General features: G+C 38.0%; 1 protein-coding gene across 1 annotated transcript in view; it reads left to right on the top strand.

Annotated features, from left to right (window-relative positions):
* Window positions 1-13,181, top strand: part of LOC140241932 (huntingtin-like) — a 71,259-nt gene that overhangs the window by 17,849 nt on the left and 40,229 nt on the right. The window contains exons 15-27 of the mRNA XM_072321678.1: window positions 731-791; window positions 1,209-1,306; window positions 1,986-2,259; window positions 3,087-3,256; window positions 5,150-5,310; window positions 5,959-6,170; window positions 7,088-7,217; window positions 7,722-7,840; window positions 8,265-8,372; window positions 8,943-9,020; window positions 11,081-11,301; window positions 12,245-12,314; window positions 12,702-12,863. Of these exons, the coding sequence (XP_072177779.1) occupies window positions 731-791; window positions 1,209-1,306; window positions 1,986-2,259; window positions 3,087-3,256; window positions 5,150-5,310; window positions 5,959-6,170; window positions 7,088-7,217; window positions 7,722-7,840; window positions 8,265-8,372; window positions 8,943-9,020; window positions 11,081-11,301; window positions 12,245-12,314; window positions 12,702-12,863 (1,864 nt within the window). The remainder of the gene's footprint in view (window positions 1-730; window positions 792-1,208; window positions 1,307-1,985; window positions 2,260-3,086; window positions 3,257-5,149; window positions 5,311-5,958; window positions 6,171-7,087; window positions 7,218-7,721; window positions 7,841-8,264; window positions 8,373-8,942; window positions 9,021-11,080; window positions 11,302-12,244; window positions 12,315-12,701; window positions 12,864-13,181) is intronic.

Genomic DNA, 13,181 nt, shown 5'->3' with positions numbered 1-13,181 from the left:
TTGCTTTAGCTGTTTGAAATGATATAGTTCATGAATGGTTAGTCAGTGTTGCATATATTTTCTTTCACACTGGATGAATTTAAAAATATTAGCTTTAATTAGGTCTCTGTTCAATTTACAGGAAATTTGGTGCATAGAGATTTGAGTGTTGTCATTCAATTCAAAGTAAATTTTGACCACCACAATGTTGTGAACCTCAGGAATATTCACACATCTTTATAGCACTTTTCTTTGACTGGAAATACATTGGACCTGCCTGATGTACTTTCAGGGATCTCCTGCATGTTGAACTAGTGGAAGCTTCAATAGCAGTTGAAACACTCTAAGTGAGAAGGAGCTTTTATATTGGAAGGTTTCCATAGTGGTTGAACAACCCCAAATGCTTTCAAAGGACACCCTATCAAGATGATGTGTTCAAGACATGTAGTGTTCACCTGAAAAGTAGAAGACATGACTTAAGATCTAGATATTCCTTGATGTACATATTTTATCTATGGGAGAACTTGCTTCTGTCAGTAGCAAGTACTCGTACTGGGAGTACTTGCTCCTAATTTTATGTTAATTTTCTACGTAACATTAGGGTGTGTTTGAAGGCGAGATGACATAAAAAGGTATAGTTTGTAAGTCAGGTTTCTAACTTCGTATATTGCAATATATCTATATCTTATGAGTACAAGTTGCCTAGATTATCGCTTGGACTAAACATGCACCTCTTTCTTAAATGACTCAGATTACTTCACTTCCTTGAGACACGCCACGCTGAGCAAGAAAAGAAGGGTTTCGTCTTCAAGGTAAACAACTAGAGTCGACTCTGAAATCTCTCAATCTCAATTTCATTGCTTCACAGTGCACCACTATCATTTTGTGATCATGATTTATGTACAAAATCTAGAAATATTGTAAGGGCAAGATGGCATGACAAAGATTTTGATACACCAGGTATGCTTTTGTATGTAAGAATTGAACATTGTGGATAGCATATCCTTTTATGGTCCTTTTATGGCCATAATGTGGAGGTTGATTGAAGAACAAAATGCACTCTGTGAAGATGACTTTGCATAACTCAATACATTGCATTTGATTAAATGGCCATGCATTGTCTCTTTTCATATTGATTATTGTTGTCCTCGTATTGGGTCCTCCTCGTATTTATGTCATTCTCGTTCAAATCTTATTAAATCTCGTCAAAATAATGATGACCACAACAGAAGGATGACATACAGAAGACAGTTCTAGAGATTCTGCTGAGGTTTCTGTCAAGTGAGGATGGCAGAGTGAGGACAGCAGCCAGTGATGCTCTGGTCAAGTAAGTGTTAGGGTTTGGTGAAGATTTGTTTACGTTTGCAACTTAGCAGTCCTGCACTTCTCTCATTTCTGCTTTGGATTGACTGCATAGGTGTTAGCCCTCAAATTCAAACTGTCATTTACTTCAATGTAGAACAAAATAATGACACATCAACTACTGTATACACCAGAGATTTTGCAAGGTTTTAATTTTCATAAATTTTGCGAGTCGGGTGCTATTCACAAATTTAAACACAAGTGAAAATGTTAACTCTGATCCTGACGTGTGTGAGATGTACACATACATTTTTCTATTTAATACTGTACTCCACAATAACGAATTTAACCACTCACAAAATTGTTGGAAGTCCTGATTTGCAAAAATTGCGCTCGCTAAATATATGGCGTGTACAGTGTATGAATGGCATTTGTTGTTTCGCCACTGTAGTGTTAGATTCACACAAAAAACTGAATATTCTTTCCAGGCTTTTCCGGTCAATGGGATATACTATATCCCTTGTACATGTTAATGAAGTTTCTTGTCTACAACACTCTTCTATTGGTTTTCTGACAAATATCTGTAAGTACATTAGATTTTGACTAGTAGACTGCTCTTAGACAAGCATTTAATGGAGGTATAACAAATTGTGGAGTAGGAAAATCAGTTGTGACTTCTTCTTTGTCCCCACTTTCCCCTGTAGGCTGATCCCCAGGCTGTTCTATCCAGTGGACCACCCCCACCAGGGCTCCATCTCAGCCCTGGCCAGGGAGCATGTGGCCCGCTACCTGGAGCCAGTGATGAGGGAACCACAGCCGTACACTCCGGCCATCACGGCCACCATGGAGGAACTGACCGTCTTCCAGAAGTGGCCGCTCCAGGAAGGCGCTGCGGGGTCCTTCTCTGAGTCGGCCCTGTCCAGGATGGTGGCGGTCGTCTTTGACACGATGAGCAACTCAAACTCACGGCACAAGACGGTGAGTAGATGTTGGAATCAGCTAATCTGATTTAATTAGAGTTTGATATTGATGCTCGCCAACAGTCTGTCAAAATGTGTATGAGCTGAATTTTAAGCCAAAATGTCAGGTAACTTTTGCTTTTAATTTATCAAACGAACAAACACTTAACCCCTCGAGGACGGACTGGTTTTGCTACAACATGCATTTCCCATAGACACCTGCCCAAGTATACTCGGGATTTGTCCTCAGTGGATTAAACAGACTATTTAGTTTCTCAGAGAGAAGAAAGATCTTTCCTTTATGTGATTTGTGATGACATGATACTGTGTATGGAATGAAGATTAAACTAAATTGTTTCTCTCCAGTTTGCTATTTGCTCAATTTTTTTTTCTCACCTTTACCCTATTTGCTGATTTTTTTTTTCTTTCTAGTAAGATATTTCTTTCAATCATGTTAAGCAGATGAATAAAGTTTTGAAGGTCCTTCCATTCCTTTTAAACAGCTCTGAGCAAAGATATTATATTTTTCTTCTAGTTTTGGCGGTAAAAAAACAGTTAATACCCACATTATTCTGAATTCAATTTTTCAGTTCAAATGAAATGTTATTTCCAATAACACATGTTTGTTATTGTACAAATTCAATAAAAACAAAATGTACAATGAATTACAAAAAAAAAACACACACATGTAGTACAGAACTAATTGTTCAAAATGATTGTGTTAATGAAAAAGAGGGACCCACCTAAAAGACAAGCTGTAGAAATGTGGGCCACTCAATACAGTGAAGATTATCCCCCCCCCCCCCCACTTATTTGTTCTGATTTGCTTGTATTTTCTCCCTCCAGTACGGTTGTGTGCGTGCTCTGGCATGCCTGTCTGTGGCGTTCCCCATAACAAGTCATCCAAACGCATGGGGCTGCTCACAGAACCTGTCCACCCTCTCAACTCAAGAGGGCTCCCATCCCAAGCTGCAGCGGCAGAGTAGTCTCAATTACAAGAGCGGCTCTGGGACAAGGTAAAAATAAGCTGTCTTCTTCTAATAGTAGTCAAAATACCTATCTGGCAACCTTTCCCATTTAGACGAAGTCAAATGAAAAAGCTGCTCAGACATTTGACAGCTAGGGTTACAGCCTTGCCATTGAATTTCAAAATATAGAACAAATTTTCATGTATTAATATCAACGACTGAAGTTCTGTGTGACGAACATCAGTGTGAATATCAAGACAATGATGTAGCAGTGCTCAACTAAACACCTTTTTTGCTGATGGCCCATTTGGGCTACCAAAATCATGAAAGTTCATTGTTTGTTGGCTTAACGATGAAATTGGTGGCCTGTAAAAATCAAGAAAAACATAAGAAATTAAATCAATAAACAAAGCATAAAAATGCTACAATAAACAGTTATATTTATGTGACACTTGGCAGATATGATAAAGTGCTTCAAATACCACAAATTACTGAGACTAAGAAGTAAGAAAGAAAAGACATAACAAGGAAAAGTAGAAATTACGCGGTGCGTAATATATGTCCCCGCCGGAAGTAGCATTCAGTAGCAAAATGTACAATATAGGTAAAAAGATGAAGGTCAAAGGTCAAAGAGGTCAAAGGTCAAAATTCTATGTAGAAGTTTTGAAGCCCTCACCTAGTGCCATCACATAAAGCAAACGGAATCGAAATCGGGTTAGAAATTGCGAAGGAGTAGCATTTTGTAGCCAATGTACAATATAGGTAAAAAAATCAAGGTCAAAGGTCAAAGAAGTCAAAGGTCAAAATTCTGTGTAGAAGTTTTGAAGCCCTCACCTAGTGCCATCACATAAAGCAAACGGAATCGAAATCGGGTTAGAAATGGCGAGGGAGTAGCATTTGGTAGGAAAATTTACAATACAGGTCAAAAATCAAGGTCAAAGGTCAAAGAAGTCAAAGGTCAAAATTCTGTGTAGAAGTTTTGAAGCCCTCACCTAGTGCCATCACATAAAGCAAACGGAATCAAAATCGGGTTACAAATGGCGAAGGAGTAGCATTTTGTAGGCAATGTACAATATAGGTCAAAAATCAAGGTCAAAGGTCAAAGAAGTCAAAGGTCAAAATTCTGTGTAGAAGTTTTGAAGCCCTCACCTAGTGCCATCATATAAGGCAAACGGAATCAAAATCGGGTTAGAAATGGCGAAGGAGTAGCATTTTGAAGCAAAATGTACAATATAGGTCAAAGGTCAAGGTCAAAGGTCACAACTGAAATTCTGTATAGAAGTTTCAAAGCTCCCATGTAGTGCTATCATATAAAGCAAACAGAATCAAAATCGGGTTAGAAATGGCGAAGGAGTAGCATTTTGAACATTTTGATCACACACGGACGCACACACGGACACACGGACGGACACACGGACGGACACACGGACGGACGGACACACGGACACACACACGTACGGAGCCCGTTTCATAGTCCCCTGCTCGAACTCGTTCGGCGGGGACAAAAATGAAATAATTTAATAAGACATGAAAATGATCGCAAACCCTGATAATTATGTGGAAACTGTCAGGTGTAATGCAGGGCTTCAAATGCTACATACTGTCACTATTACAGTTTACTAAGTCTAACAAAGCCAATACTAAATTGAGGCATAAACATGATTTCAACTACTCTGCATTTTCATGAAATGATTATACTTAGTATAAGGGAATGCCTGCTTATATTATTGAATAGTTAGAATTTGGCTGTGAAATTTGGTCGTAAAATAATGAAAATACTCATAGTGTGGCTGAATTTGGCCTTGAAGACTGTAGCCTCAATCTTGAAGCAGTAACAATATACACACTTATACACACTCACAAATTTTTGGTGACCCGATATGGGAGTGGAGTATAGTGGATTATCTTTATTTGTCCTTGCACGCTGATGCGGTCAAGCAGTATTGGGAGCACGGGGAGTGGGGTCAGTGCAGAGGAGCTGGCTGGAGGGACGGGCTGCGGTAGTCTACCAATCATCACTTCGCTGCTGACTTCTTCGGTCACCATGCTGGACATGGCAGTCCATCATGACATGCTTCAACTCGCAACCAACATGCTTCTAGGTGAGCCTCTATTAACCACAATTTATCCACATTTTTAAGGGTGAATTTTTCTTCTAAAACAATATGAATAAGAATAAAGAAAGTCATTTTAAAAGGTGTGGAATTTGACAACTCTGTGATGTAGCATGTGAACTCACCTTTCATTAGCTCTGTGCATGAAATTTGCTAAATCTCTTCTCTTTTTTTTTTGGGGGGGGGGGAGGTTATTGATGACAAAATATATATTTTTTTAATGCAGAGGTATTAAAGAAAAATATGTACAATGATTGTATTATTAAGTTTGCATGTACGATTGAAAATTTCCTTGATGACAAAATTAAAATTTTTTATCTTCTAGTACAAATAGGGTGAGAGAGCTCATGTGAGACATCACGAAATTGCCAATTTGTGTTTGATTGATCTCCAATTCAAAAAATTATAACTTTCTTAGTTTATGATCAGAATTCACTCATACTTTCACTAGTGTACTCCACTATTTTTCTGCTTCTACTGTAATACACAAAGAAATTTACAGGATAGACTGTCTCTATAATCCTCAGGATCCTCAAGTCACTCTCTGACATAGTAGATTTGAACAAAGGTGATGTTTACGGTAGTGTGATGGCTGAGAGTGAACCAGAGCTCTGTTATTAATCTACATCCTTACAGGTGCTGCTGCCAACTCACTCAAGAGCAACTCTGGAATCAAGCGTGCCGCGCCTTCTTCCCAGGAGGCGGAGTCTGGTGGGGAGAGCTGGCAGTGTCTCCGCAATCGCCTTCTGGTCCCTCTCGTGGACCAGGTGGTCCTCCACATTGTGCGCCTCATTAGCATATTCAGTCATGTGATTGAAGGCAACCAACCAGGTCCACCCAAATCTCAGGTAGTGTGTTTTGCTGTTTTGTCTAAGGTTTCAGTTATGGCCAATGTTTCTAGTGTTGTGTGTCATTACGTGTATATCAGGGAATCAAAGCATGTTTTGATCTATCTAATAGGAATTAGGAATTATCTATTGCGTACTGATTATTTAGAAATACAGCAAGGATATTGAGGGAATCATTCTGTAGTCATTTAGTATTCTAGTCTATTTTACATTCTAGATTCAAAATGATGATTGATCCTGTTGACATTTTTTTTTATTGTGGTCAATATTTTAAGATTTTTTAAACTTATTGTAGACACAGGCTTCTAGACACGATGTCATTAATGTAGAATATTGCCTTGTGTAATTGTTTGTCTGTGTTTGAGACTGTATTCATTATCTATTCTTCAATAAGCAAGAGGTATATCAGCATTATGTATTTATGTATCTTATCATTTCAATCATTTCAGTTTGTCTTATCATCTGGTTCAGTCAGTAGCGCATCAGCCATGCAGTTAATGGCTCCTGTCAGATTCCCAGAGAGTCTCACAGAGCAATGTTGCGTGTAATCATGCTGTCCCCCCTAGTATGAGGCAATGACACTCTGTCCCTCAGATAGGTTATTAAGTGGAGGTCCCGTGTGTGACGGAATCATGACTCGCACGCATAAAAGATCCCACTTCATTCATTCATTCATCACAAAGAGCAGGGTGCTAACCCTGTGAAGTGGTCCACCTATCTACCCACACCAGAAAATGGGTGAGTGATGCGAACTCCTTGTGGTTCACACCAGGTGACAAGCAATAGTCAACAGATGTTATCGACCAGGCACATTGTGCTGTAAGAAGAGGAAGAATTTGTCTTACCAATTTCTGCAATTGTCCTGTGGCATTTAATCATAGTGCATTGAGTTTATTTTGTGTGTCTTTTCATTTTAGACCGCCCTGCCTTCCCTGCCGGCTGGCCCCTCCCTCAGCCCCATCAAGAGGAAGAGCAAGCTGGGTAGGGACAAGGACGCGCCCGACCAGTCCCCGGCCACGCCCCAGAACCCCAGCAAACCAACTCCAGGTAAGATATCCTGAAGTAGTCATTTCCAGTAGCACACAGTGATCAATCTGTCCCATGCCTTGTTTAAGGAAAGAATTAACCCCCTCCCCCAAATAAAAGAAATGAAAGTGTTTTTTTCTTGCAGATAGAAGGTACATAGTAGAAGGGAAATTCCCAAATGTTTTGTTTTGAATTATTGTTTGCTGTATTTTATTTAATTCTTGACGTGTAAGCAATTTTTGTCTTCATTTGTGCGTTGTATTTTTGAACAATTTTGAATGTAATCGCTCACAAAATTTAATTTGCGAAAAATTAGACCCGCTGAATATGTGTCATGTACAATACTGAATACATTATTCTGATGTGTCAAGTCAAACAGGACTGTCAAATGATACAGTTTTATATATGACTGTGCAGCTGCCATTCCTATTGTATGCCCGTACTGCAGAATCTTCCATACGCTTTGCCATTGATCTCTGTGTCTGACTTCAGTGGTGATTTTATTTTCTATGCATCATTCTCCAGACAAAACAGAGGCTGCTGAGGAGAAGAAATCCACCAAGTCAAGCTTTGCCTCCTTCTACCAACAGGCTCATTACATGAGGATCTACGAGGTCTTGAGGGGAGCCTACAAAAACTACAAGGTATGACGGGTAGAAATGAACTGACTGATGCTCTTTCCTGCTCTGGTTTAACAAGACACAGTTCTTTCTTTGGGAAGGCAGTGTTACCAGCTATTTAGGAATCTTAGAAACCCAGGATGGCATATTGGAAAGAAATTAACTAAACTAAATATCTCTGTATGGGAATCTTTTATAGAGGGCTTGCACAAAGAAATTTCTCATGATAAAATGTTATGCTTTCTCTCAGAGCAAAAAAAAAGTAGTGTATATAATTTTTATGTCAGATATCTGTCATTATTAGTCTTTATTCTATATTTCTTATGAACAGGTCACAGCCGTACATCTTGCCTCATGCTAAAAAATAAACAAACAAATGCAGCTTGTGTATGTTGGAATTTTGCATTGTTAACCTTTTAAATTATTTTTCTGTCTTACCAACAAACAGGTCACACTGGAGCTTAGCAGGCCAGACAAATTCTGCTCACTCCTGAAAATGGCTCTCTCTTGTCTGGGGCAAGTGCTGGAGTTAGCATCCATCAATGAAGTTGGGCAGGTAAGTTCTCATTTGCAAAGCTTGTTTCATCATTGAAGAGGTTGATGTTATGACCTCTGCAGTGACCCTTTCTACAAGGCTTATTTTACTTTTTAAGCACAAGTTTATGACTTGCAGTTTCAGCTTGCAGTAACTACAGCTTGTGTAAGATAGCAGTTATTTTTACTTGAACTCTACGAAACAAAGATGGATGGTCAACAACATCAGATTTTTGCTGAATATTCTATATATTAAGTTACTGTAAAGTTTGTTACCATAAAACCTGAAATTTTTGTTGGCATAAAACTTTCTAATTTTTGTGAAGATCAAAAATTCGCAAAAGTAAAATACACGCAAAAGTTCTTGTCTGTACAATGCCCTGAATGCCAGTGGCAATTTGCAAGTTTCATGTTGCAAAAAAGGGCTGACAGTTTTGATGTGCAAAAATTTCATGCCGCTAATGTTTCTGATTTTACAGTATTGTGTGAGGTATGCATATTTTTAGTGATGTAATGAAGCAATGCAAATTGTTTTATGACTCCTATTTCAGCACTAGGATGTCTTGATATGATTTCATAACTCTTATTTCAGTATGTGGAGGAAATCCTTGGATATCTCAAGTCTTGTGTGACCATAGAACCCACGATGACCATCTTGTGTGTAGAACAGGTGAGTAGCCAACCCTGTAAATGATGTATAGCAGCACACACACTCATTCACTCGAAGAACTGAGTTTTACCCACTATGTACACCATATTTAGAATGAATTCACTTTTCGTGTGCATTTTTAGTCTGAAGATGATCAATATATGACAGAATTAAGCTTAGATTTGGCCATATGATTTGCTTCCTCCCTTATAGTACCAATTAGTGATCAACCATATGATAGAACTTCTGGCCCGAATTCACGAAGGTGGTACAAATGAAACCATGGTTTAAACCATGGACAAAAACCATGAAGCGCCAAGTGTCGCACGGAAAATTTCGTTATGAAATTGGTCATTTCGTCGACAAAATGACCGTTTCGTTAACGAAATTATCATTTCATGGCTGAAATGTTCATTTAGTAACAAAATGTTGTCATTTCGTTACAAAATAATCATTTCATTGACGAAATGACTGATTTCTTAACAAAATATTCCATGCGACACTTGGCGCTGCATGGTTTTTGTCCATGGTTTAAACCATGGTTTCAATTGTACCACCTTCGTGAATTCGGGCCTCTGGGTTTGAAAGTGTTTGAATGCAATAAAAATATCTATGTCAAAACCATCATCACAACTTAAAGGGATGGTACAGTATTGGTGAAGATAAGAATTGGGCTTTTAACTTTTTGCAAGATACCAAGAAAACACCTATGATGTAGTACAGAACATACCATTTTATGAGGAAATCAAAGTTTATTTGATGAAAATCGGGTTTGGAATTACTGACACATCCAAAAACAAAGTAAAACAAAGCAATCGTAATAAAGTGTGGGTCCCACACTTTCTTAGAATTGCTCTTTTTTGGATATCTCAGCCATTTCAAAATCAATTTTCATCAAATAAATATTGAATTCCTCATAGAATTACATGCTCTTTCATATTTCATAAGAGGTTTCTCATTATCTCACCAAAAAATGTTAGAAACCTGAAATTAGGTCTCGACCAGAACTATACGATCCCTTTAATAAGTAAGGAGAAAAGAATTATGAGAGCAATATGTATTCCTGTTGGAAGTTACAATACTAAGTTAACATACCAGGTCTTCCACCTCTACTTGTAACTTGGTATTCAGTTGTTATAATGTTTTGTACCTACCTAAACTTTATAGAGACTGTACTATCATAATTGTATTTTTTTTTCTTTTTTTTTTTTTTTTGATTGCTCACTGTTGATGATGTGAAATTGTGTGGTTTTTTTTTTTCTATTTGCTGTCCAGAAAAAAGCTTGTTATCTGTAATTTTTCACTTCATATCATACACAGAGATTCATGTCAATCTGCATCTGAGCCAAGAAACATCATTAAAGGACAAGTTCACCTTCATTAACATAAGGATTGAGAGAATGCAGCAATATTAGTAGAACACATCAGTGAAAGTTTGAGGAAAATTGGACAATCGATGCAAAAGTTATGAATGTTTAAAATTTTTGTGTTGGAACCGCCGGATGAGGAGACTACTAAGGCTCGTGATGTCATATGAGTACAACAGTAAAAAGAAAATGTAAAGAAAATTCAACATATTTTCACTTTTTTCGCATAATAAAAGAGCACTTGACTTGCCTCTTTCTAAAGGCAATGGAAATAATATTACCCATAACATATGTCAGTAACGAGTCAAAGGAATGTGTACTTTTTTCAAAAGATGAAATTTTGTGAAATTCTCTTTATATTTTCCTTATATTGTTGTACGCATGTGACATCATACACTGCAGTAGTCTTCTCATCCAGCGGTGACTGCACAAAAACTTCAAAAATTCATAACTTTTGAACGGATTGTCCAATTTTCCTCAAACTTTCAATGATGTGTTCTACTAATATTGCTACATTCTCTCAATCCTTATGTTAATGAAGGTGAACTTGTCCTTTAAAATGAGAAGTAACCTTTTCTGTGCTAGAGACTTAGGACTGAGTGTACAATGCTATAGGTTTGTCTGTGCCAATCAGCACTCAAAGCATACAAAGGGTTTTAAGTTGTGATGAATGAAAAGTGAAAAGTAATGATCAATGTGTTGTTGCCTCCACAGCTGCTGAAGGCCCTGTTCTTCACCAACCTGGCCAGCCTCCCAGAGTTCTCCTCCCCACACCTGTCCAGGAAGCCGGGCAAGGCGGCCCGTCTCACCTCCAACATGAAGCCTGGCCTCTACCACGACTGCTTCATCGCTCCCTACACCCAATACACCCAATGTCTCGCCTCCATGGGGCCCAAGCTCACCACCACGCCTGATACAGAGAGTGAAGTCTCAGGGTAAATACTCAATATGGACATCTGAATGTATCGATAAAGACTTGAATACAGAATAATTATTATGCAATATTTCTATAATCTTTACCATTCCTGTATAGCATGAATAACCTTCATTTTTCCTTGAAGAACTTTGAACATTCTCACTTACTGGGAGTGAGTGCAATATTGATGGACTTATAATTATCATATTCATAATTGTAAGTAGCAGAAGTAGCAATAGAAGTGCTAAAAATAGTAGGAGCTATTTTACCACTTATGGGGTCAGCTGTATTTGCAAGTTTTGTCAGTAAGGATTTAATGTAAGAAAGAATGTTATGGAATGTATTGATGATATTCCAAAGATCTGTACCATTCAAGAAAGGCAAGTAAAATCAAGGAATCATTTCTCATGAGGCGCTTTATTGGGATACTCCTCTTCTAGTGCTCTTGTGGATCAGTTTGATAGCTGAGACATGCAGTCATGAAAATGGTAATAAACTTAAAGGGGATGGCTAGTAACTGATCAGTGGGAATGCTGGGGGATGATTGTTCCAATCCTTGTGGGATTCATTTAAGAATGCATTATATATCTATTGTAATGTGAAAATTATTTGCTTCAGAATGGTCTCATATTCAAGTAATGTGCAGTTTATGGCCCTGTCACTGTACAGGCATGCTAACCTGGAAACATTAAACTGCACATTACTTGAATATGAGACCATTCTGAAGCAAATAATATTCATACAACAATAGATATATAATGTACTCTTAAATGAATCCCACAAGGACTGGAACAATCATCCTCCAGCATTCCCTCTGATTCCCACTGATCAGTTACTAGCCATTCCCTTTAAAGGGTGTCTGAGAATTGATTAATCATATTGATATTGGGAAGTAGTTGCTTTTGAATCTAGCCAATATTGTGATGATCTGTGTGAAAAAAAAAAAAAAACTCTCTTTTAAGGATCTTCGGATGGATCAGAACTCGGGCCGATCGGAGGGCTAGCATGTCATCAAAGAGTAGCAAAGACAAGGTGAGCTGTGTAAGAATGTCGTGATTGATAATTTGTTGATAGAAATTAATTTCCTGTTTTCCTTGCATTATGTGTGTACATTCTTTAAACATGTTTCTTTAGTGGCCCTAATATTGTGCCTGTAATCTCCTTAATCTCTCTTTGTTTTTCTTTTTCCTTTTAATGAATTGATATTAAGAGATGAAGGCAACATACTTCACAGAAAATATACCGATGAGACATAGTCATTACATTGAAGTGAATGCATCTGCTCTTCAAGTATTGACACTGAATTTGTACATTCTTGTGAAAGAATGAGTAGGCTTCAGCCAAATTCTGAAATTGTTGTGGTGTGTAGATGCCTTTGAGTCACACTGTTTGTTCCTGTGTCTTGTCTTCCTTTGGCAGACTGCAGTGCAGAACTACATCCGGCTGTTTGAGCCGCTGGTGATCCGAGCCCTGAAGCAATACACCGTCAGCAGCTGTGTGGTCCTTCAGCAACAGGTGCTACACCTACTAGCCCAGCTGGTCCAGCTACGGGTCAACTACTGCCTCCTGGACTCTGATCAGGTATGGTTTACGTCGGTAACACAGTTATTGTTGTTGTTGTTGTTGTTGTTGTTGTTGTTGTTGTTGTTGTCGTCATTATTAATTTATTGTCATTATTATTTATTCAGCATTTCAGACATGTGTTGAAATCAGTTCTAAATGTCCAGAAAGTTTAAATTGTCCAATAGTTTTTTAGTTTGAATTTTTTTTTTTAGTCCTTTGATATTTTGGATTCTCAGTTGGCAGTGTTACTGGGTTAATTGCAATTGCCCTTTTTATTCATTTTGTTTTGCTTTGTGCTTTTAAGTAGATTTGATGGCAAATATAGAGTTCAGACTG

This window comes from Diadema setosum, chromosome 18 (assembly GCF_964275005.1).
Source record: "Diadema setosum chromosome 18, eeDiaSeto1, whole genome shotgun sequence".
In the NCBI taxonomy this organism is placed as follows: domain Eukaryota; kingdom Metazoa; phylum Echinodermata; class Echinoidea; order Diadematoida; family Diadematidae; genus Diadema; species Diadema setosum.
This window is presented reverse-complemented; position numbering and strand designations above follow the sequence as displayed.